The sequence below is a fragment of the Trichosurus vulpecula genome, chromosome 7 (genome assembly GCF_011100635.1).
Source record: "Trichosurus vulpecula isolate mTriVul1 chromosome 7, mTriVul1.pri, whole genome shotgun sequence".
NCBI classification, from domain to species: domain Eukaryota; kingdom Metazoa; phylum Chordata; class Mammalia; order Diprotodontia; family Phalangeridae; genus Trichosurus; species Trichosurus vulpecula.
In genome coordinates this window covers 145733112-145760259 of record NC_050579.1, presented here as the reverse complement: position 1 = coordinate 145760259, position 27148 = coordinate 145733112, and the positions used below count along the sequence as shown (strand labels likewise).

At 37.5% G+C, this 27148-nt stretch overlaps 1 protein-coding gene across 1 annotated transcript in view; it reads right to left on the bottom strand.

Moving 5' to 3' along the window:
* Window positions 1-27148, bottom strand: part of MCM9 (minichromosome maintenance 9 homologous recombination repair factor) — a 175911-nt gene that overhangs the window by 44669 nt on the left and 104094 nt on the right. Inside the window, exon 7 of the mRNA XM_036768640.1 lies at window positions 14370-14544. Within this exon, the coding sequence (XP_036624535.1) occupies window positions 14370-14544 (175 nt within the window). The remainder of the gene's footprint in view (window positions 1-14369; window positions 14545-27148) is intronic.

Below are 27148 nucleotides of genomic sequence, written 5' to 3'. Positions count from 1 at the left end.
CAACTAACTATACTCGTGAGAATGTGTCACAAACTTTGGAGGGGGTGGTACTCTGTATCATGTCTTCTTATTAGCAACTAGGTGGCACAATGGATAGAGCTCTGAGCCTGGAATCAGAACGACCTGAATTCAAATCTAGCCTCAGAAACTTATTAGATATGTGACTCTAAGTCACTTAACCTTAGTTTGCCTCAGTTTCCTCAACTGTAAAACAGGGATAATATCAGTACCTACACCTAATAGGGTTGTTGTGAGGATTAAATGAGAAAATATTTGTAAAGCGTTTAACACAATGCCTGGCACATGTTATGTTGTTCTGTCATTTTAATCATGTCTGACTCTTCGTCACTCCATGGGGATTAACTTGGCAGAGATACTGTAGGGGCTTGGCATCTCCTTCTCCAGCTCATTTTATAGATGAGGAAACTGAGGCAAACAGATTAAGTGACTTGCCCAGGGTCACACACCTAGTAAGTGTTTGAGGCTAGATTTGAACTCAGGAAGATGAGTCTTCCTGACTCCAGGCCAGGCACTCTGTCCACAATGCCAGCTAGCTGCCCCTGCATGGCACATAGATACTATATAAAAGATTTGATGATGATGATGATGATGCTTAGCAGAATGCCCAGGAAATTATATAAATGTCAATGAAGGACAGTAAAGCAAATGAGACATATGTATATGTAGGGCATGCTCTGAAGCTACTATCCAAACCCCTACTCACATTGACAGTGATAATGGTTGGTAGTGCAGCTGAAGAAAACACTACTTCCTCCACATGAAGTTTCAGGCTTTTGGTTTGGGTTCATAGCCACTGTATGGAAAGTCTATTGTTCTTTCCTAGTTTCATGACCCAGTCAGCTCAACAGCTTAACTCAGAAAGAACCATTTGGTTTCCCAGAAGCTCCTCACCAGTCCATATCTCTTTTGTTGCTCTTTTCTAGTTACTCCCATGTTTTGCCTTGTTTTTTGAAGCTGTTCTTCAGGGCATCTGTAAAATGTTTCTTTGGTTCTGCTTGTTCCCATCCACTCTGAAGGTATCAATCATCCTCTTAGTAGAATATAAGCATGTTGCAGACAGAGACTGATGTTTTTTCTCTGCCAGTCCAGTGTCTTGTACAGTACCTTACACATAGTAGATGTTTAATAAACATTTATTGAACAGAATCATTCGTTTGTTAAATACTTATATAGTGTTGGTGAACTTTGCAAGGTAGATGGCAGAACTGAAATCTGCTAATGCTTCCATGATTTTGAGAGGTATGATGAATAAGATGAGAAATGAAGTGTCGTGGAATTCAAAGAAGGAAATTATGGGCATACTTTTTTGTACATGACAATTAAAGAACAAATACAAGAGATATCATCAATATCTCTAAACTGTTTTGGTTGATATGAAAGTATTTAATTTACTATTTTTCCCCTTAAACAATGTCTTGTTCTACCTTCTTCTTGGGCAGTGCAAATTGCCCAAATGTTCTCACAATCAGAGAATAAAGAAGAGAGATGCGTGATATTATTTATGTCCTTAAGCAGATAAGAAAAATAAAGAATGTTGTAAAATGATTGGTCTAAAGCCCCTGAATTTCACCATTGCTTCTAAGACCCAAGTACTTTCTGGGGGCTAAGCATTGTTCAGAATCTGACAATTTGGATGGGTATCTCAACAAAGCCTTTCCATCGTACTATTATAATGGACAGATAACTTCAGATGGATAATTAATTATACCCAAAATTGCAAGGGAAGAAAAAGAGTAGGCTGGATCATATTTGAGAATCTGCATACTACTTTTAAATCACTTTCAGTTTCTCCCTAAAACAAAGGTCAGTCTTTTAAACATCAATACTCTACTGCTACAAGTGATGGAATACTGGAATACTCATACAAACTGAATTACTCTTTGACTTGAGAACAAAACTATACTTTCCCATTTCCATGCTTTTGCTCACACTGTTCCCTAAGCCTAAAATATACTCCTTTTCATTTTTAAAATTGCTATCTAGAGGGGCAGGGCCAAGATGGCTCTGTGAAAGGAAGGAACTACCAGAGCTCTCTCACAAATTCTGTCAGATAAATATAAAAAAGTGAATCTGAGCAGATTTGAGAAAGTTAGAAGCCACTAGTAGACTGAGAGGGGTAGGAGCACCTGGCACACGGATCGGCACCAGACCAAACCAACTGGGAACAGCAAACCCCAGGCAAATGCAAGGGCACCAGACCAAACCAACAGGGAACAGCAGAGGAATCCGGCCAGCCTACAGGTCTGGGAGAGCTCTGGGTGAGCGAAATGCCGGAGCAGGAACAGGCCCAGGGTGAAAGTATCTGCTATGGCCACGATCGAACCCCAGGCTTCTCAGCCCAGGACGATGGTCTGTCGGAGCGCAGAGCCTGCAGCTGTGGGAGCAGCTAGCCTGGAGGCCTTCAACCCACAGTCTAAAGGTTTGAAACTCACCTTCTTGGACTCCAGGTAGCCAGGACGTGCAGGTAAAATGGCTCATAGCCCTCCCTTGAGTAAACCCAGAAAATAAAGCCTCAGGAGAAACACAAGGGCCAGAAGGGGGGCTTCAGTAGCGAGAGAAGTGGAGGAGAAGGCCCTTCCTGTGGTGGTGGAAGGAGACTAGTACAGGAAGAGAGGTGTCCCAGAAGCCCTCACCTTAGCAGAACAAGAGAGTAACAGCCCCAGGGGGTGGAACTAACTAGCATCAACTCCAGGACCTCAGACTTGGCTTTGCACAGCCAGGGGAAGTGGCAGACACCAACACAGACACAAGCTGAGACCACCTCTGCTATTGAGCAGTCCTAGGGAAGAGGAGACTCCCAGCAAGCAGACCACCACTACCCCACACCTCACAAAACCAGAGGCCATAGCACATAAAGCTAGATCCCAACACAAGAAACTTGGGACAGAGCTCCCTGAGCCTCAGAAACAGAGATCCGCTTCAGAAACCAGGAGAGGAAAAAAAAACACCATGAAAAAGAACTGTAAGAAGCTTTCAAAGACAATTGACTCATATTATGGAGACAGGGAAGATCAAATTACCAAATTAGAAGAGGACAACATGGACACTACACCCATATCTGAAACCTCAAAAGGGAAAGTGAACAGGTCTCCAGACCAAAAAGCTTTCCTGGAAGAATTCAAGGGGGATTTTAAAAACCAAATTAGGGAGGTAAAAGAAAACATGGAAAAAAAATTCACTGGGGAAAAAAAATCTTTAAAAGGTAAAATCGGGGAATTGGTTAAGGAAAATCAGAATATAAATGGAGAAAATGTCTCATTGAAAAGTAAAATCAACCAAATGGAAAAGGAGATAGATAAGACAAAGGAAGAAAACAAAACATTAAAAATTAGAATTGGGCAAGTAGAAGCTAATGACTCTATGAGACATCAAGAATCAGTCAAACAAAATCTAAAAAATGAAAAAATAGAAGAAAACGTCAAATATCTGATCGGAAAAACAACCGACCTGGAAAATAGATCCAGGAGAGACAATCTAAGAATTATTGGTCTACCTGAAAGCTATGATAAAAAAAAAGAATCTGGACAGTATCTTCCATGAAATCCTTAAAAAAAATTGCCCGGAGGTCCTAGAACCAGAGGGTAAAACTGTCATCGAAACAATCACCCCAGGAAAAGGATCCCAAATTGAATACTCCAAGAAATATTACAGCCAAATTCCAGAACTACCAGGTCAAGGAGAAAATATTGCAAGCAGCTAGAAAGAAACAATTCAAATATCACGGAAATACAGTCAGGATCATGCAGGATCTTTCAGCTTCCACATTAAATGACAGGAGAAATTGGAACACAATATTCCGAAAGGCAAAGGAGCTTGGACTACAACCAAGGATCAACTACCCAGCAAAACTGAGCATAATTTTCCAGGCAAGGAGATGGATATTCAATGAAATAAGGGAATTCTAGACGTTCCTGATGAGAAGGCCAGAGCTCAATGAAAAATTTGGTCTCCAAATACAAAACTCAAGAGAGACATAAAAAAGGTAAATGGGGGAAAAAAACCACTAGTTAATCAATAAAGCTAATTAATTACATCCTTATATAGGATCATTTTGTTTTATATATGTTTGATATGTCAATCTTGAGAATAGTATACTTAATATGACAATTGAAAGGGATATTCATAGACTGTGGAAGTCACTATAAAATAACCAATATAATGATGAAAATATAATTATAGAGGTATAAAGGGATGGTTCTGGGAGAAGAGGTAAGGAGGTAGTAGAAAAGGGTAAATTACATCACATGAAGAGGCACAAAAACATATTGTAGTAAAGGGAAAGAAGGGAGCGAGATGAGCAGTATCTGAGCTTTACTCTCATCAGATTTGGCTCAAGAAGGGATAACATATCCAGATAAGCATAGAAATCTAACTTGTCCTACAGGCAGTAGGAGGGGAAAGGGGGAAAAAAGGCAGGGGGGTGGTCAGAAAGGAGGGAAATAGTAGCAAGTGGAAAACAGGAAGATAAGAGAGGGGAGTCAAGAGGAAGGGTAAACTGAGGAAGGTGGTGTTCAAAAGCAAAACTTTGTTGAGGAGTGGAAGGGGAAAGGGAGAAATAAAAGCATAAACAGGGGGGAAAAAGGATGGAGAAAAAGGCACAGATAGTAATCATAACTGTGAAAGTAAATGGGATGAATTTTCCTATAAAATGGATACAGATAGCAGAATGGATTAAAAATCATAATCCTACAATATGCTGTTTACAAGAAACACATTTGAAACAGGGGGATACACACCGGGTAAAGGTAAAAGGCTGGAGTAGAATATATTGTGGTTCAGCTAAAGTAAAAAAAGCAGGGGTAGCAATCCTAATCTCAGACAAAGCAAAAGGAAAGATAGATCTAATTAAAAGAGATAAGGAAAGACACTACATCCTGCTAAAAGGCACCATAAACAATGAAGCAATATCATTGTTTAACATATATGCCCCAAGTGGTATGGCATGCAAATTCTTAGAGGAGAGGTTAAGGGAGTTACAGGAAGAAATAGACAGCAAAACCATAATAATGGGAGACCTCAACCTCCCCCTTTCTGAACTTGATAAGTCTAACCTCAAAATAAACAAGAAAGAAGTTAAGGAGGTGAACAAAATCTTAGAAAAGGTAGATATGATAGACCTCTGGAGAAAACTGAATGGGGATAAAAAGGAATATACTTTCTTCTCAGTAGTACACAGCACATACTCAAAAATTGACCATGTACTAGGGCATAAAAACCTCACAATCCAGTGCAGAAAGGCAGAAGTAGTCAAAGCATCCTTTTCAGATCATGATGCAATAAAAATTATTTGTAATAAAGAACCAGGGAAAAATAAGCTAAAAATTAATTGAAAACTAAATAATCTAATTCTAAAGAATGAGTGGGCCAAAGAACAAATCAGAGAAACAATTAATAACTCCATTCGAGAGAATGACAATAATGAGACAACATACCAAAACTTATGGGATGCAGCAAAAGCAGTTCTTAGGGGAAGTTTTATATCTCCAAATGCTTACATGAATAAAATAGAGAAAAAGGAGATCAATGAATTTGGCATGCAACTGAAAAAGCTAGAAAAAGAACAAATTGAAAATCCCCAATTAAATACCAAATTAGCAATACTGAAAGGAGAGATTAATAAAACAGAAATCAAGAAAACTGTTGAATTAATAAATAAAACCAAGAGCTGGTTTTATGAAAAAAAAAAACAATAAAATTGATAAACTTTTGGTCAATTTGATTAAAAAAAAGAAAATCAAATTACCAGTATCAAAAATGAAAAGGGTAAATTCACCTCCAATGAAGAGAAAATTAAAACAACAATTAGGAATTATTTTGCCCAATTGTATGCTCATAAATTTGACAACCTTAGGGATATGGATGAATAGCTACAAAAATATAAATTGCCCAGGTTAACAGAAGAGGAAGTAAAATTCCTAAATAACCCCATCTCAGAAAAAGAAATTGAGCAAGCCATCAATGAGCTCCCTAGCAAAAAATCTCCAGGGCCAGATGGTTTTACATGTGAATTTTATCAAACATTAATTCTTATACTTTAGAGACTATTTGGAAAAATAGGTGACTAAGGAGTCTTACCAAATTCTCTTTATGACACAAATATGGTACTAATACCCAAATCAGGAAGAGTCAAAACAGAGAAAGAAAATTATAGACCAATTTCCCTAATGAATATTGATGCAAAAATTTTAAATAAAATATTAGCAAAAAGATTGCAGTAACTTATCACCAGAATAATACACTACGACCAGGTAGGATTTATTCCAGGAATGCAAGGCTGGTTCAATATTAGGAAAACTATCAGCATAATCAATCATATCAACCACAAAACTAGCAGAAACCATATGATCATCTCAATAAATGCAGAAAAAGCCTCTGACAAAATGCAACACCCATTCCTATTAGAAACACTAGAAAGCATAGGAATAAATGGAGCCTTCCTAAAAATTATAAATAGCACCTACCCAAAACCATCAACAAGCATTATTTGTAATGGGGATAAGCTAGATGCATTCTCAATAAGATCAGGGATGAAACAAGGATGTCCATTATCACCCCTACTATTCATTTTGGTACTAGAAACGTTACCTGTAGCAATAAGAGAAGAAAAAGAAATTGAGGGAATTAGAATAGGCAAAGAAGAAACTAAATTATCACTTTTGCAGATGATATGATGATTTACTTAGAGAATCCTAGAGAATCAAGCAAAAAACTACCTGAAATAATAAACAACTTTATCAAAGTTGCAGGATATAAAATAAACCCACATAAATCCTCAGCATTCCTATACATTACTAAAAAAGTCCAACAGCAAGAGATAGAGAAATTCCATTCAAAGTTACTATAGATACTATAAAATATTTGGGAGTCTGTCTGCTAAGACAAACCCAGGGCTTATATGAACATAATTATGAAATACTTTTCACGCAAATAAAGTCAGATCTAAATAAATGGAAGAATATCAGTTGCTCATGGTTAGGCTGAGCTAATATAATAAAAATGACAATTTTACCTAAATTAATTTATTTATTCAGTGCCATACCAATCAAACTACCAAGAAAATATTTTACAGAGCTGGATAAAATAGTAACAAAATTCATCTGGACAAACAAGTGGTCTAGAATATCTAGGGTATTAATGAAAAGAAATGCTAGGGAAGGTGGCCTAGCCATACCAGATATTAAACTGTACTATAAAGCAGTAGTCCTCAAAAGTACCTGGTACTGGCTAAGAAACAGAGCCGTGGATCAGTGGAATACAATAGGTACACGAGACGCAGTAGTCAATGACTGTAGCAATATCCTTTTTGATAAACCCAAAGAATCCAGCTTCTGGGCTAAGAACTCACTATTTCACAAAAGCTGCTGGGAAAATTGAAAAATAGTAGGGCAGAAACTGGGCATAGGCCAATATCTTACACCACATACCAAAATAAAGTCAAAATGGGTTCGTGATTTGGGAATAAAGGCTGATACTATAAGCAATTTGGGAAAGCAAGGAATAGTTTACCTATCAGATTTATGGAAAAGCAAAGATTTCAAGACCCAACGAGAGACAGAGAGCATTAAAAAATGCAAAATGGATAATTTTGATTATGTTAAATTGAAAAGTTTTTTGTGTAAACAAAGCCAATGCAACCATGATTAGGAGGGAAGCAGAAAACTGGGAGAAAATCTTTACAACTAGTGTCTCTGATAAAGGCTTCATCTCTAAAATATACAGAGAACTGAGTGAAATTTATAGGAATACAAGTCATTCCCCAATTGAGAAATGGTCAAAGGATATGAACAGACAGTTTTCAGAGGAAGAAATTAAAGATATCTATGGGCATATGAAAAAATGCTCAAAATCACTACTGATTAGAGAAATGCAAGTCAAAACAAGTCTTAGGTACCACATCTCTCCTGTTGGATTGGCTAAAATGACAAAATAGGAAAATGATAAATGCTGGAGAGGATGTGGGAAAATTGGAACACTGTTACATTGCTGGTGGAGTTGTGAACTGATCCAGCCATTCTGGAGAGCAATTTGGAACTATGTCCTAAGGGCTATAAAAATGTTCATACCCTTTGACCCAGCCATACCACTTCTAGGGTTGTATCCCAAAGAGATCACACAAGTGGAAAAAGGACTCATATGTACAAAAATATTTATAGCGGCTCTTTTTGTAGTAGCAAAGAACTGGAGATCAAGGGGATGCCTATCAATTGGGGAATGGCTGAACAAGTTGTGGCATATGAAGGTAATGGAATACTATTGTGCAATAAGAAACAGGGATGATATGGACTTCATAATAACATGGAAAAACCTACACAATATAATGCTGAGTGAGTGGAGCAGAACCAGGAGAACATTATACAAAACCACAGACAAATGGATTCTGTGATGACTAACCCTGACAGACTTTGCTCTTTTCAGCAATACAAGGTTCAAAGACAACTCGAAAGGACTCATGATGGAGATAGCTATCTACATCCAGAGAAAGAACTACGAAGTATGAATACAGATTAAGGCACACTGCTTGCTCTCCTTCTTTTTTTCTCCCTTTGTTTTTTTTTTTTTTGCTTTTGTTTCTTCTTTCTCCTGATTCATTCCATTGATCATAATTCTTCTTTACAACTTGACTATGGTGTAAATAAGTTCAAAGAGAAGTTATATGTAGAAGATATATTGGATTCCATGCCATCTTGGGGAGGTGGGGGGGGGGAGAAAATCTGCAACTCAATATTATGTGGAACTGAGCATTGTAAACTAAAAATGAAAAATCTTAATTATAAAAAACTTCAAAAAAATAAAATAAAATTGCTATCTACCTTTTAAAAATCCAACTCAAATGTCATCCCCTTCATAAAATCTTCCATGATCTCTAGGTTAGTAATGATTTTTCCCCTTGGACCTCTCAAAGCATTTTGTTTTACAACTCTCAAAGGCATTTAAAATGTAATGTTGTACATTATCATTATCTATCTTTGTGTCTTATACTCTACCATAATGCAAGCTACATGAAAGCAGGCAACATATCTACATTTTCTATCTCCCAGTTCCTGGAACAAAGCACTGTACACAGTAGCCTCTTGATAAATGTTTGTCAATTAAATGAATGAATGAATAATGAATGAATTGTGAACTTTCCATCTTGGAGAGAGGGTGAGGATACATTAAACAGATTAAGAGTGAAGTGGGACAACAAAGTGTGGGGGTGGACAGGTATCATGAACTATCCTGACACTACTCTCTCATGTTATGTGAGATTACAGCAAATGAAGCTTAGCAAATTATCCCAGCAGCGTTTAATTTCTGGTTCTTCAGGCAAAAATTTTGGATAAGGCTCACTTTACCACCGTTAATGTGAAAAAATAAAAAGACCTCCAGCAGAAGTGGAAGCCAAAGCTGCTTGCCTCCTCTTTATGCCTATGCTTCCAGGATTATCTGGGAGTTCCTGAGATGTTGTTTCTCTCTAAACTTTCAAGAGAGGGCATCGTTGTGTTCAGCAAGGCATGTAATTGTACATTTTCAGTTTCATACTTTTGGTGATGCATGATTACTATAATAGGGATATGCTATTCAATACTTTAATATGGCTAATATGTCCTTGCAATTACGTTTTCCAAACTAGAGTCTCTGATTTCTTGGTTTGTTCCTCATTCCTCAGCTCACGAAGCCTTCCTTAGAAGTATGAAATCTCTTGGAAATATGCTGAAGTTCAACTGTAATGGGGACAATGTACACCCTCTTCCTCAAAAACATCTGAAATCAGAAACACAAAGGGCAGGCTAACAAAAACCCAAAAGACTCTTCCCACCCTTGTCTATGGCAGAATGACTTAGAGGTTCATTTGTTGATTTTTATTAAATGCAAGAATTCTAGCTTTTTTTTCCTTTTAAGGAGACATTCATTAGCTATATTTTATTTATTTTGCTACTTAGTGATGGTGACAGCTCTGAGCAATCTTATTTAGAAGTCATAAAGAAAAGGAGCCATCAGAGTATGATATAATGTGAAGAGCATTCAACTGAGAGTGAAGAGCTCTAGGATCGAGTTCCAGCTATCTTGCTCACTAGCTGTGTGATCCTGGGAAAGCTGCAATCTTTCTGGATCTGTTTATTTAGCTATAAAATGAGGGTGTTGGACTCTAAGATCCTTTCTAGCAATAAAATTCTATGAAATTTTGTTATCTCTTTATTACAGATATCTGCTCTCACTGATGGATCATGCTTTAGACTACACTGGAAATATTGTTAACTATAGAACTTAAAAACCAAGGTGGAAGACAACTGAACACAGATCCTATTATTTCTATGGTTTTAATGAAAATTAAATTATAATGTTAGGACACGAAAAAGTGACTTATAGATTTATGATTTACATTCTTGCATTCCAATAGAAATTAAAGGCCTTATAGGCAGTACTGGATCCTTGTCACTAAGTGGTTGGCATGGCTGAGGCAAAGAGGAGAGTTAACTTTTTTATCATTAAGAACAGACTAGAAAGACATTTTTGCAAATGTGACTGTTAGTGAATTTGAAGGACGTCACAAGATCCCAAGCATTGTTAAAATGGAACATTAAGGCAGACAGAGCCATCTTACACTTATTTATTGAATAATTAAAAAAAAATGAGAATAAGGTAATATTTAAAGGAGGTTAAAAAAAGAAAAAGAACAAGCCAACCATTGTTGGGCAGCTAGGTGGCTCAGTGGATATAGAGCACTGGGCCTGGAGTTAGGAAGACCTGAGTTTAAATCTAGCCTCAGACAGTCACTAGCTATGTGACCCTGGGATCCACTGGAGAAGGAAATGGCAAACCATTTCAGTATGTTTGACAAGAAAACCCCATACAGGGTCACAAAGAGTCAGATATGACTGAACAACAACAACAACAATATCCATTATCACGCACCCTTTATCTTACATATTCCTTATACTTCCTGCTCATGTTCAAACTTAACCTGAACTCTGACCCACTTCCTCATCCTTTTCATTCTCCTCCCAGTGAATGATGGACTCTGCTCCAGGATGCTGGGCTCTGATGGGTGAGCTTTTGCTGTAATTTGGCTGGAATCAGGCCTGTTCATCATTTCTTGGCCATTCCCAAATGATGCTGCTATGCTTGTCATCTCCCTCCCACCCCCCGGCCACGCTGCCTGTACTGTTTCTAATTCCCATTTATGTGTTGTCTTCTTTGTGGACAGGGACTGTTTTTCTTGTCTATTTGTATCCCCAGTGCTTAGCCCAGTGCCTGCCATTCAGTAAGTACTTAATAAATGCCTTATCATACATTTATTTGTGTGTGGACTTCCATCGTAGCTTGTAAAGCTTTTAAGGCAAAAGTGTCATTATCCCCATGGTAGAAAGGGAAAACTGTGGCTGGGAAGGGTGAGTTACTCAATTAAAGTAAAACAATCAACAAGTGGCAAAACCAAAACTTGTCCCGTAAGTCTTGGATCTCCTTGTTTTTCTCCCTATGTCACAATACACCTTGTATACCATGGAGCCTTATTAAAAGTTCATTGTATAATCAATAATAATTTTTTTTAAAATAAAAAATTCATCAAAACAACGGTGAAATGAATATTATTCTTTTATGCATCTTAAAAGGCTTTTTAAAGATAACAATAACCACAACAAGGCTCTAGAAAGTCAATAAGTACTCACTGAATTGAATTTGTTTAAGTCTTGGTCTGATTATAATGTCTTGAGAACAAACTTCTTTCCATTCTGGAATTTACCAGATAAGAGTGTTAGGAACTATGCATCTGGCAAGTAACACTTGGGGACAACAGCAGTACTGCAGCATAAGCAATCTGAATGGGCTTGTATAGTGCCTTCCTTAGGTCTACAAGATGAGAGCAAGCCCCACCTAGGGGGAGAATTCTTAAATAAACAAAAATCAGAAGTGACCGGAGAAGAGAAAATGGATCATTTTGATTACACAAAATTGAGAAGGTTTTGCACAAAACACCCGATATCCAAACCAGTTAGAATATGAAGGGAAGCAGCAAAATTCTCTGATACATATTTGTTATCCAAGACATGCAAAGAATTGATACAAATACATAATAAAACTAAATGCCATTCCCTTGCGGAAAAGCGGTCAAGGGATAGGAAGAAACTGTTTTCAAATAAAGAAGTGTAAATTATCAAGAATCCAATGAAGAAATGCTTAAATTACTACTCGTAAGAGAAGAATAAGACAGGGACAAGGACTCTAGATCTGTGATATAATTGGTATAGGGAACTCCAGGCTAAGGAAACTCCATCTACAATGCAGGTTATATCTGCTTCTTAGACTCCTAGAGAGTTATCTAGAACATTGAAAGGTATAATGACTATTAAGGGTTCCAAGATGTGTCAGAGATAGGAAATGAACTCAGGGATTCTTAGCTCTTTAGATGGTTCTTAATCCACTACACCCCACTGCCTCTCAGTGATAACAGTAGTGAAACTTATTCAGCCTCATATCTAGCACATAGGCAAAGATAACGAAAGAGGGAAACAGCAATTATTAGAGGGGCAATGGGAGGACAGGCCAACTAGTACTGTTGGAATAGCTATGAACTGATCCAACTATTCTGGAAAGCCATTTGGAACTATTCTGTAGGAGGACTTTCCTCATCCCCCCAGCTGCTTCTGCCTTCTCCTCTAAGGTTACCTTCCATCTCCTGTGGTATTATCAGCTATGTACCTATTTGTGCATAGGCTGTCTCCCCCATTTGAACATGAGTTCTTTGATGGTACAGATTAGTTTGCTTTTCTTTGTATCCTCGGTGCTTGGCACAGGACTTAGAACATATTAAATGCTTAATAAATACTTCCTGATTGATTGATTATATACCCAGAGTCACTAAACTGGGAATGTGGATACTACTAGACATATACCCCAAAGAGATGAAAGGAAGAAGGAACAGATACAAATGCATAAAACTATTTATAGCAGCATTTTTTATTATAGTAGCAACCGGAAACAAACTGGGTACTCATCAGTTGGGGAATGGCTGAATAAATTATGGTATGTGAATATGATAGAACATTATTGTGTTATAAGAAATGATGAAGGGGGTGGTTCAAAACAGAGAAGACTTGTATGTACAATAAAGTGATAAGAACCAGGAAAACAAATTATGCAAGAACAACAGTACTATAAAGATAATTGACTTTGATACAATGACCAACCCCTATTCCAAAGGGCTCATGAGGAAACATGCTATCTCTGCTCCCAAATAGAGAGCTGACAAACTCAGAGTATAGATTGAAACATATTTCCTTTTATTTTTTGGACATGGCTAACAAAGGAAATTATGTATGACTATATATGTTTGTAAAGAGTTTTGTTTTTCTTGCCTTCTCAATGGCTGGAGAAGGGAGAGAATTCAGGATTAAAAACAAAATAAAACTGAATTTTAAAAATTATGACATATAAGTATGTGTTATAATTGTGTTTTAAGAAGTTATGAAAGGTGCAGACTCAGAGAAATCTGGATTTCCACAAAGGAATGCAGATTGAAATGAACAGAACAAGAACAATTTATACAATGACTATAGTAAAATAAAATGACCAAGTCTTATGAACTTTGATCAACACAACGGTCAATCAGGACTACAGAGGACTGAGGAGATGGACTAGATATACAGAATAAAATATATATTCTTCTTTTCTTTTTTTTGGCAGGGCAATTGGGGTTAAGTGACTTGCCCAAGGTCACACAGCTAGTACAAGTGTCAAGTGTCTGAGGCCGGATTTGAACTCAGGTCCTCCTGACTCCAGGGTCAGTGTTCTACTCACTGCGCCACCTAGCTGCCCCAAAATATATATTCTTAGTCATAACTAATTTTTAATTTGTTGTGTTTGTCTATATTTATTGGTTACTTTGGGAGGCTTTTCAAGGAGAGAAATTGTGGGAGTAGTTAGTGATAGTGATGAAAAAAGATGAGCCATCCATGAAACTTTACAAAATTACACAGACGAGAGCAGAAGAAAGTTCAGAAGGGGACAGAGACAAGCAGGGTATTGTTTATACATATGAAACTATGAATCTCATTATGCATTTTAATATACACACATATATTAGCATATATTATCTATCTTATTTATCTATCCACCAAATTCAACAAGTTAATTTCAAAGCAGTCTCACTTGTCTGTGTTGCCCTCTGAATTTCCTTCTGACCTCTGATGTGCATTTTAAAAGGTGCTTCATTGGCATCTTTTTCTTTCTTTCTTTGGCAGTTCTACTAAACTCCCATCTGCCCATCCTCCAAATTAAAAACAACTACCCCTTGTAATAAGTCAGCATAAACAAGCAAAATAAACCCACAAATCAGCTATCACAGATTTCTAAAAAGAAAATCTTACCCAGCCTTGGCAACACTGATAGTCTGTTGTTCCATTGCTTCATGGATACTGGTTCTATCATGCTCCCTGAGGCTGTTAAACTCATCAATACAGCAAAGACCTCCATCTGCAAGGACCAATGCTCCAGCCTCCAAATTCCATTCCCCAGAATCCTTCACAGCAGTCACTGTCAAGCCTACAGAGAAAGGCATGTCATTCAAACTTAATTTTTGCCTTAAGTATAGTTAATGCATATAAAAGGAAGGAAATAAAGGTTGGCATCTATGTGGTGCAAAAGCATTTAACATACATTATCTCAGCTGAGCCTCAAAACAAATTTGTTGAGGTATGTACTAAAAGAATTTTTTAAAAATTATTTTATTCGTTACAGCTTTTTTTTTTTTGAGGGGGGAAGGCTGGGCAATTGGGGTTAAGTGAATTGCCCAAGGTCACATAGCTAGTATATGTGTCAAGTGTCTGAGACCAGATTTGAACTCAGGTCCTCCTGACTCCAGGGCCGGTGCTCTACTCACTGTGCCATCTAGCTGTTATACTAACGAATCTTGCTTCAGTGATTACACTGACCATCAGTGACTATATACCCTTTTACTGGATTCTGGACGACTATTTGATCTACCCTCCTAAAGATCTGATTCTGTTGTACATTCTATGCTACCATTTGCATATATGATTAAAAAGGTCATCCTCAGTTATTAAAAAAATTATTTTATCATGAACTAATTATCATCAACAAATATGAACATTTCAATATGGAAGAAAGAACTAAAAAGGATTATATATGAACCTGTGAATTTTGTTACACATAGAGCACTGGGTTCTAAGCCAGGGAGACTTGAAACAAAGCCAGCCACAGACACTTACTAGCTGTATGACTCTGGATAAGTCACTTAACCGCTGTCTGCCTCAGTTTCCTCAACTGTAAAATAAGGATAATAATACCACTTACCTTACAGGGCCGTTGTGAGGATCAATGAGATACAATTTGTAAAGCATTTAGCATAGCGCTTAGAGCACGGTAGGTGCTATATAAATGCTAGCTATTATTGTTATTATTATATTATTATAGTTTTCTTTTATTAAACCCCAAGATATCATTTTTTAAAGTTTATACATGTGTAGTTATGCAAAATATATCCATAATAGTCATGTTGTGAAAGAAAAGACAGACAAGAAAAAAATTCAAGAAAATATAAAGTTAAAAAAAAAGTATGCTTCAATCTGTATTCGGTTGTCTTGGATCACTGTATTGCTGAGAATATCTAAGTCATTCACAGCTGATCATCTTACAATATGCTGTTACTTTGTACACGGTGTATTTCACTTTGCATCAGCCCATGCAAGTCTTTCCAGGTTTTTCTGAGAGCATCCTGCTCATCATTTCTTCTTGTACAATAGTATTCCATCATAATCACATACTACAATTTGTTCAGCCATTCCCCAATTGCTGGGCATCCCCTCAATTTCTAATTCTTTACTGCCATAAAAGAGCTGCTATAAATGTTTTTGTACATATAGGTCCTTTTCTTTTTGTTTTTTTTTTTTAATCTATTTTGAGGATACAGACCTAGTAGTGGTATTGTTAGGTCAAAGAGTATACATGGTTTTATAGTCCTTTGGGCATAGTTCCAAATTGTTCTACAGAATAGGTGAATCAGTTCACAACTCCACAACAGTGCATTCAAGTCTCATTTTTCCTACATCCCTCCAACATTTGTCATTTACCTTTTCTGTCCTATTAGCCAATCTAATAGGTATGAAGGACTACCTCAGAATTGTTTTAATTGCATTCCTCCAATCAATAGTGAGTTAGAGTATTTTTTCATATGGCTATAGATAGCTTTATTACTTCATCTGAAAACGGATAATATCTTGATCATTTACCAATAGGGGAATGGCTCTTATTTTTCTCAATTTGATTCAGTTCCCTATGTGTTTGAGAAATAAGGTCTTTATCACAGAAACTTGCTTCAACATTTTTTTCACAGTTAATATTGCTAACTGTATTTCCCTCCATCCTATTCCCCACCCCCATTTATTCTATTCTCTCCTTTCACTCTGTCCCTCCTTCAAAAGTGTTTTGCTTCTGACTACCCCCTCCCCCAATCTGCCCTCCCTTCTATCACCTTCCCCCCCCTTCTCTCATTCCCTTCCCCTCCTACTTTCCTCTAGGATAAGTAAGATAGATTGCTATATTATAGTTTTCTTAAAGTATATATTAAGTTTAACACAGTAGTAACAAAATTGCTTCATTTGTGTCTGGTTCTGAGTTTTCTCTATCTCTTCCTGCTGGGTTTTGTTGGTAATATATAGAGGTGCTGATGATCTATGTGGGTTTATTTTATATCTGCAACTTTGCCAAGGTTGCTAATTGTTTCAAGTAATTTTTTGGTTGACTCTCTAAGGTTCTCTAAGTATACCATCATACTGTCTGCTGAGTAATAGCTTTGTTTTCTCATTGCCTATTATTCCTTCAAATTTCTTCTTGTCTTACAGCTATAGCTGGCATTTCTAGTACACTACTGAATAATAGTGGACATCTTTGCTTTCCCCCAATTTTATTAGGAAGACTTGTAGTTTATCCCTGTTACAGATAATTCTTGCTCTTGGTTTTGGATAAATATTACTTATCATTTTAAGAAAGGTTACATTGATTCCTATGCTTTCCAGTGTTTTTAATAGGAATGGGTATTCTATTTTGTCAAAAGCATTTTCTACACTTATTGATATAATCATGTTATTTTCATTCTTATAGTTTGTTATTGCAATGGTCAATTACACTCAGTTTTCCTAATATTGAACTAGCTCTGAATTCCTGGTAAATATCCTACACCAGTATGAGCTTTGTGATTGATATATTTATGTAATCTCCTTGCTAGTATTTTATTTAAAATTTTTGTATCAATATTCATTAGGGGAATCGGTCTATAGTTTTCTTACTGTTTTTATTCTCCCTGGTACAGGTATCAAAACCATATTTGTCATAAAAGGAATTTGGTGGGACTCTTTACCAATTTTTTCAAATACTTTATATTTTGGGCTTATATCCAACCTTCATTTTTTTTTCCTTAGAAATCTTGCTTGTAGTTGCTTTCACATCATTACCTTCTTCTGAGTCTGTATCTTGAGCTTCCCTATCACCATAGTAGCTTTTAATGGTAAGGTTCTTTTGTTGTTGTTTCCTCATTTTTCCAGTCTATTTCTTAACTTCGAATTTTTTGTTAAAGTTGGGCTCTGCTCACCTGGTGGGGGGGAGGGGGGCAGTGGGTTATTCTCCCAAGCTTCAGGCTTTTTCCACATCTCTGTTTTCACAACTATTTCTGGAGATTTTTAAGTTTTTAATGCTTATGAGGTGATGTGATCTGGGGAGTAGTGTAATTATTGCTTTCCTGGTCTGTGCTCTGGTCCTTTAGGGCCTCTGCTCCCTTAGAGCCCAAAGTACCAGGACTCCTCTCTGCACTGGAACTGTGACCACCAGAGCCCCTGTACTCCACTGCGACTGCAAGTACTTCCCTCTGCCTTGAAACTACAACCCAGGACTGAGTATGTACAATGAAACTGCTACACAGCACCCAGTCCTGTGCCCAGTACCAGCACAGAGTTTCCCTGTAATCTTTCTGAACAGTTTTCCAATCCCCTTACCATCTCTAGACAGAGTTCCTAAAGCTGTAGCTGTTGTCACAGTGGCCTTCAAGACTCACAAGTGGTGGTGCTATACCAACTCCCACCCCAGTGTCACAGACTTCTCCTTCTGACTTTCTAAGTTGTCTTGGGCTAAAAAAATGTCTCACTCTAACCTTTTATTAGCTATGCCAATTCAGAATTCAGTTTGAGGCATTATTTAAAGTTGTTCGAAAGGGAATATTGGGAAAACGCAGCTATAGTGTTTTCTCTAATATACCATCTTGCCTCCCCTCCTTCCATGTAAAGGTATCATTTCTACGATACGTAAGGAATTGAGTCAAATTTATAAGAATAAGAGCCATACCCCAATTCATAAATGATTAAAGGATATGAACAGTTTTCAGATAAAGAATTCCAAAATATCAATAGCCAAATATAAAAATGTTCTAAATTAATAATAATTAAAGGAATTCAAATAAAAAACACCTCTGAGGTATTACCTCACACCTTTTAAATTGGCTAAGTTCACAAAAAAAGGAAATGGCAAATACTGGAGGGGCTGTGGGAAAACAGGTATTTTAACGCAGCGATGACAGAACTGTGAACTGGTCCAACCATTTTGGAAAGCAAATTGGAATTATGCACCCAAAGCTATTAAATTGTGAATACCCTTGACCCAGAGATATTGTTACTAGGTTTATACCAGCAAGAGATCAATGAAAAAGGAGAAGGACCCATACGTACAACAGTATTTATAACAGCTCTTTTTGTAGGGGCAAAGAATTGGAAACTGAAGGGATGCCCATCAACTGAGGAATGTCTGAACAAGTTATGGTTTATGAATATGATGCAATATTATTGTACTATAAGAAATAACGAAGGGGATAGTTTCAGAACAACTGAAGAAGACTTTTATGAACTGATGCAAAGTGAAGTGAGCAGAACCAGGAGAACAATCTACATAGTAACAGCAATATTATAAAGATAATCAGCTTTGAAAGACTTGGAAACTCTGATCCACACAATGACCAATCATAATTCCAAAAGATTCATGATGAAATATGCTTTCCACCTACAAACAGAGAGCTGATGGACTCAGAGTGCAAATTAGTGAATGTTCGTTCATTCATTCATTCCTTTTGCTTTTGCTTTTTTTCTTTTGACATGACTAATATGGGAATTTATTTTGCATAACTATCACATTAGTAAGTGGTTTTATTTTTCTTGCCTACTCATGGATAGAGGAGGGGAAGCCTGGAAGGAGAGAAATGAAAATTTATAATAAAATAAAAATGAATATAAAAAAAGAAATCATAGAAGAACTTTTAGGAACTACTGAAACCATACAAATATGTCACCACTGATTAGGAACTATTGAAACCATACAAATATGTCACCACCAAATATGACACAGTCAGAAGTATGACAGCCAAACTCCACTGCTTGCAGATCAAAGGAAAAAACCTACAAGAAGCCAGGAAGATACAGATCATATAACAAGGAATCTCACTCAGAATCACTCAAGATTATGCAACATAATATAAAAAAGGAAAGAAAAGACGAAAAAGAATATGCCAAAAGTGAAGAGAAAAAAATCCAGTATCTAAGAATAACTTATCTTACGAGGATGAGCTCTATCCTACAAAAGTAAAAAGGCGTTTAGTAAAAATCAGTGACTTCAAAGAGGGTGGCTGGAAAGCAGGGACTCGCTTAAGCTCTCCCCTAGGTCCCTCCAAACACCTGTAAAAAATGGCTCTGAACAAATTCTACAGCTGCAAAAACCACGAAATAGCAGAGAAAGCAGGGCTCCAGCCCAGGACAGCCTGGATGGTCTCTGGGAAGGGTCTATTGCATGGTGCTGGGAGTGGAGTGCAGCCCAGCATGGGGCGCCAGGACCAACCAGACTGGGAGCCAGGCAGAACAGGCCGTAGCTCCCTAAATCAGTGAGCTGTGGCAGTTACCAGAGTTCTCAATCCATAAACACCAAAGACAACAGAGCAGGTTAGTGGAAAAACTTCTGGAATGGAGTGAGAGGAGTGCGTGGTCAGGCCCAGCCCTGGGGGCAGAGGAGATGGTGCACTGCTGGGGCTGTTTCCAGAGCTCCAGCTGTAGTTGCTTCCAGCCCCAGGCCCACCGGGTGGGAGGAATTAAGCGGCTGATCAGAGGGGGAGTGCAGAGCCTACTTTGCCCTGGGTTGCAGTCCTGGTTGGTGGTTCTTGGGGGAGGAGGAGCACTGGTGTGGCAGAGCTTGCTGTGTAGAAGTAGCTCTGAAGACAGCAGTGCAGCCCCTAAAGCTTGGGATAAAGCACTCCCTACTCTACAAGCAGTCAAACCCAGACAAAAAGCTCAAAGGTCAACTAGTCAGCTGGGAACATGGCCAGGCAGCAAAAAAGGCCCCAGACTCAGACTCAGATTCTAGAATCTTTTTTTGGTAACTAAGAAGATCAAAACATACAGCCAGAAGAAGTCAAGAAAGTCAACAATCTTATATCAAAAGCCTCCAAGAAAAATATGAATTGGTCTCAGGCCATGGAAGAGCTCAAAAGGGATTTGGAAAAGCAAGTAAGAGAAGCAGAGGAAATATTGGGATGAAAAATGAGAGTGATGCAAGAAAACCATGAAAAACAAGTCAATGACTTGCTAAGAAGAAAATAACACCTTAAAAAACAGACTAACCCAAATGGCAAAAGAGCTCCAAAAAGCCAATGAGGAGAAGAATGCCTTGAAAGGCAGAATTACCCAAATGGAAAAGGAGGTTCCCCACTGAAGAAAATACTATTTTAAAAATTAGATTGCAGCAAGTAGAAGCTAGTGACTTTATGAGAAATCAAGAAATTATAAAACAGAATCAAAGGAATGAAAAAATGGAAGACAATGTGAAATATCTCATTGGAAAAGCCACTGACCTGGAAAATAGATCCAGGAGAGATAATCTAAAAATTGCTGAACTACCTGAAAGTCATGATCAAAAAAAGAGCCTAGACATCATCTTTCAAGAAATTATCAAGGAAAACTGCCCTGACATTCTAGAACCAGAGAGTAAAATAGAAATTGAAAGAATCCACCAATAGCCTCTTGAAAAAGATCCCAAAAAGAAAACCCTAGGAATATTGCAGCTAAATTCCAGAGTTCCCAGGTCAAAGAGAAAATATTGCGAGCAGCCAGAAAGAAACAATTTGAGTACTGTGGAAACAAAATCAGGATAACACAAGATCTAGCAGCTTCTACATTAAGGGATCAAAGGGCTTGGAATATGATATTCCAGAGGTCAAAGAAGCTAGGATTAAAACCAAGAATCACCTACCCAGCAAAACTGAGTATCATGCTCCAAGGCAAAATATGGATTTTGAATAAAATGGAGGACTTTCAAGCTTTCTCAGTGAAAAGACCAGAGCTGAATAGAAAATTTGACTTTCAAATATAAGAATCAAGAGAAGCATGAAAAGGTAAACAAGAAAGGGAAATCATAAGGGACTTATTAAAGTTGAACTGTTTTGTTTACATTCCTATATGGAAAGATGATGTGTGAGACCCTTCTCAACATTGGGGTGGTTGAAGGAAATATACATACATACATACATACATACATACATACACACACACACACACACACACACATATACCTATATGTTAAGTGTCAAGTGTCTGAGACCAGATTTGAACTCAGGTCTTCCTGACTCCAGGGCCAGTGCTCTATTCAGTGTGCCACCTAGCTGCCTGAGCATACAGTTGTTTTTTTTTAGCTTTGCACAGCATCTTTACAAATACTGATCATATGCTAGAGTATAAAGAATGAATAAACAAATCCTTTAAAGATCACAGTGCAATAAAGGGTTATAATCAATAAAGGGAACTTTAAAGAAAGGATTAAGACTTAAATGGAAACTAAATAAGATAATCCTAAAGAATAAGCGGGTTATAAAATAAAAGGACATATCTATAAAAATGAGAGAAGTGGAGATATCTTTCACAACTGTGTCTATGCGAGAATTCCTACCTAAATAAGAGATTGAGATGATTGTTGTGCAGTTACTTCAGTTGTAACTAACTCTTCATGGCCCCATTTGGGGTTTTCTTGGCAAAGATACTGAAGTGATTTGCCATTTTGTTCTCCAGCTCATTTTACAGATGAGAAACTGAGGCAAAAAGGATTACATGACTTGCCCAGGGTAACACAGTAAGTATCTGGGACCAGATTTGAACTCAGGAAGGTGAGTCTTCCTGACTTCAGGCCTGCCACTACATTATACCACCTAGCTGCCCATAGAGGTGATTAAAAGAGAGGAAACGGAAAATTTTGGTCACATAAAGTTGAAAAACTTTTGCATGAACAAAATAAATGCAGTTAGAATTAGATGGGAAACAACTTTATAACAAATGTCTCTTATAAAAATTTAATATCTAATATATAAAAATAATTAAATACAAATATATAAGAACAAGAACCATTCCCTAAAAATAAGTTGTCAAATAATAGTTAACATTTATATAGTGCTTACTACGTTCCAAGCACTGTGCTAAGCACTTTACAATTATTATTTCATTTGGTCAAAAGATATGAATAGGTAGTTCTTAAATGAAGAAACACAAACTATCAATGGCCATATGGAAAAATAATCCTAATCACTACATAGCACTCCCTCTGGTGTTACACCCACAACTTACATTCACACTGATAGGTTGGGTCCCCAAAGATGTTACTACCTTGAATTCAAGAGAAGTCTGTCGGTTTGCACTTCTAATTATAGCTCACAAACCCTCATTGGTACACTTATCTTTAATAGTCAGCCAATATGCACAATTGGCTAAAAACAAAGGCATTTACTAAGATGATATAATAAGAACAATAGCTATAAAATGTTTCCCTCCTCCATAAACCTGGGACATAATATCCCACAAATACACACAAGCATCAATGGTGTCTGTTTGGCAGATTGCTCAGTTGGGCTCCCTGGGCCTGCTTCTCTCTGCTGCTCAACTACTGACTGCAAGGGGTAATCCTATACTTAATCCAAAGTTGGCTTTCTTCTCTGCAACCAAGAGACACCTTTGAGACACCTTCACCAACTTAACTGTTTCCTGCTGTGGGTGGTATCTCCTACTAGGAGAGTAATTCTGATGTGAATATCTCCAAGGCTAATGGAGTAGTGGGGCAAAGAGAGAAAGATGCCTTCTAGTAGAGGCGCAAGTGAAAAGACAAAAAGTTATCCCTATATCAAGAACTGAGTTCTTCCTCTATAGGTGTCTTTCTTCTAGATTGCCAGGGGTCACCCTCCTGGGAGCTGCTTTCTTCCTCTAATGTTTCCAGAGCTAGCAAGCTGTCGAGCTAGCTTTTAAATGGATACCAGGAGCTGTAACCAGTCTTCAGTCAGACAGTTGCAAATTGTTCTATAATTCCATCAGGGAAAGCTTCACACTTCATAAAGAGATAAAAGGGTTTAAATATGTCTTTGCACTTCATTTAACATGCTAAAATTTTGTTGTCTCTGTTATCTTCCTCTCCTATGATTTTATCAACTCAGCCAGGGAGGGGTAGGCTGACCAATTCACCTGCCTTCTACAACTAATAATAAGAGAAACGTAAATTAAAACAACACTGAAGTTCTATCTCAGACTTATAATACCATTAAAGATGACAAAAGAGGAAAAAAAAATTGGTGAAGAAGTTGTAGGAGAAAAGACACACTAACACACTACTATAAGAGCTGTGAATTGGTTCAACCATTTCGGAAAACAATCTAGAACTATATCCAAAAAATCCCTAAATTACATACTCTTTGACCCAGTAATACTACTATAAGGCATATGCCTTCCTCTCCCAAGGAAGTCAAGGATAGAGGACTCATATATACAAGAATATTTATAGCAGCATTTTCTATAGGAAAGAATTAGAAACAAACTAGATGCCCATCAATTAGAGAATGGTTGATCAAACTGTGGGGTGTGTAATGGAATATTACTGTGCCATAAGAAATTATGAATTTTATGAATACTTACCAAAAAAATCAAGATGAATAGAATCCCTAGGGAATGGGGACTGGTGGTAGAAAAACCTTTGTATTTTAAGTCTCTATAGTACATAAATTGTTGATAAAAATAGAAATATCACAATATTTTAATGAGACACATATGGTACTGACACCAAAGCCAAGAAGTGATATAACAGAGAAAGAAAACTATAGACAACTAGCACTGATAAATATTGGCATTAAGAATTGAATTAAACATAATCAACAAAGCTGTAGCAATGTATTTTAAAAATTAATCCGTATCCACAAGTTGGACTTATATAAAGAATGCAGAGATGGTTCAATGTTAGGAAAATGCCATGAGATGCCCAGTGATGAACTCTTGTAGCTGTGTGGGCAGAACATTCATGAAGTTTATCTGAGTTGATACTGTACTGCTGAAACCAAACAGGCATCATATGATTAAATCAACAGATGCAGAGAAAAAAGCCTTTGGAAAAATATAGCACTCATTTATGTTTTAAAAAAATGGAAAAGTATAGGAACAAATGAACTTTTCCTTACCAAAATAAAGAGCATCTGCCTAAAACCAAGAGGTAGCATTTTTTTTTTGAGGATCATAAATCAGCATTTATTATTTAAGTTTCAAAACTGGTTATGAAGGGGGTGGGGTGGAATCCTAGGAGAAAGGGAAGAAGAAAGGAGACAAGGAGACAAGAGCCTCTCATTTGCGTCTTCTCTAGACAGGGTAGATCCTGATTTCTGAGCCTTGGTCCAGGGCACACAATGATGCACACAATAAGATGAGGTTCCAGTGGGTACAGCTTCAGGAAAACATCAAAGGATGGCCAAAGTTACACATCCAACCAAAGGTAAGGGCTGGGATTCTCCTTGGATGAGCAGCAACTGCTTCCTTTTAGGAATTGAAGCATAGTGATAAGTTCCATCCCACTTATTTCAGCGCTTATGAAACATTCTTGTAGTTAAAGTCTTTGTGCTAAAGAATTCTTTCATTGACTCTCTAACTTCTTGTACTTTGCTTCTAGTTTCTTTGAATATGCATCCAATTTGTAGGTTGCCTGCTCAAGAACTGTGACTTGCTCCTCAATTAAAGTGATCTGATCCAGATAAGGCTGAAGTGCTACATATTTCTCGTTTAAGTCCTTTAGGTTTCTCCTTGGGTTTACAGCAATGTCTTTCATTTCTAGAAACTTCAAATCAGTTTGTTCATATTTTCCAGAAGTGTATAGTCTTCACTAGTGGCTGTCAGCTTGCCTGTCAAGTACATGGCCATTTTGGAGAACATGTCCTGGCACAGTCCCACGACGCACGTCTGCGGCTTCGTGGCCTCCTTGGCTGTCTCCATCATGGCAGCGTCTAGGCCAAGGAAAGGAAGGAGAAAGTATGGAAGGAAAATGGGGATGGGGGAGGGGAGGGGAGAGGAAGGAAGAGGAGAAAAGAGGAAGGGTCGAGGTAGCAGTTTTTTTAAAAACAAAAAATCTTAACTCTATTGATACCTTACCAAGGTGATCAGAATTCTGAAGATGGATGTGTAAGTGGTTTTTGGGTAGAAGCCTCCCATTGTTTTGACCTTCCTTGACTCCATTGAGAAATCTGCCCTAAACTGAAGACTGGAAGAAGGCTGATGTGACTAACAGATCCATTCTCTCAGTCTAAAAGACTGTGGGCATTTGAAGCTGTTTGAGTGTTGAGACAGTATACCAAGATGGAAAGCAGCACACAGAAGCAGGAATGGGGGAAAGAAGATGCTACCATGACATGTAACAAAGCTGGAGATTGGAAGAATGGAAGCCACAGAGGAAAGCACCACTAGCAGTGAGTTTTGGACTCTTGTAGCTGTGTAAGCAAATCATTCATGAAGTTTATCAGAATGGCTACTCTGCTTCTGAAACCATCCCATTCCTCCCCTTCCCCCATGGCAATGAAGCTCCTATTTTTCCTTTTCCCCTCTGCCTCTTTTGCAAGAGGGCATCTGCCTGTTTCCCAAAATTTATCAGTTTCTTAAGTCTTTATCTTTTCTGTTTACATTACTTTTTAAGTGTGATAAACATAATTAACCACTGAACTACTAGTCTGTGAGTATCCTTGCTCAAACGTAGTGAGAACGAGCCATAAAGAAACATCTAGGAGGTGAAAAGAGATTTACAATTGTAGTATTTTGCCACAGCCAGTTCTCTGGCTGGGGGCTCAGTGCTGCAGAAAAGAATATTATTGATTCATTAAGACCAAAAACAGAATATTTATAAGCAAGAGTCAAAAATCTGGTTGGTGTGGCTGTGACTAACTGGGCTGATATTGGAGGAAGAGACTTCATACTTTCCTTCCTTCCTTCCTTCCCTCTCTTTCTCTGTCTCTCTCTCCCTCTCTCTTTATGTACACACACACAAACACACATACATATATACACACACATACATACATATATCTAATATGTATATATATATACACACACACACACACACACACATATTACACACACACCGTAGCCCAGTTTGAAAGAAAATCTACTTCTCTGGAGCAAAGGATCTGAGGGAGTGGCTGGAAAGAGCAACTAGGCCAGCACAAAGGTAAAGATAACTGCCTGGACAACTCCATTCACCAGCAGTATACCACACCATTACTATACCTTCATTCTGACTATACCTCTCTCTCTTTACCCTGTCTAGAAAGCCATCCCTTACAACAAAGAATAAAAAAGAAAAAAAGTAGGTCAGAAAAGCCAAACAATACCTCAACCATGTCTGAAAATATATAAACATTCCATATGCTTAATCCCCCACTTCTACAAAGACAAGAGGACAATATGTATTCTCAACATTTTTGTGGGGCTAGGCAGATTCTCATAATTACAGTGTTTGGTTTTGGTTTTTTGTTTTTCTATCTAAATTGTTGTAGTCATCATGTATATTTTTATTATTTCTGTTTACTTCACTTTCTTTGTTTGTACAATTCTTCCCATGGTCTTTGAATTCTTCATACATATTGTCTCTTATCACATAGTAATATTCATTTATATAAACTTACTACCATTTATTTAGGCATTCCCCCAATCAATGGTCTTCTACTTTGCAGAACTTTCCAGTTCTTTGCTACCACGAAAAGTGCTGCTATGGATATTTTGTCTTTCTCTATTACAATGTAAATTCCTTGAGGGCAGGGACTGTCTCA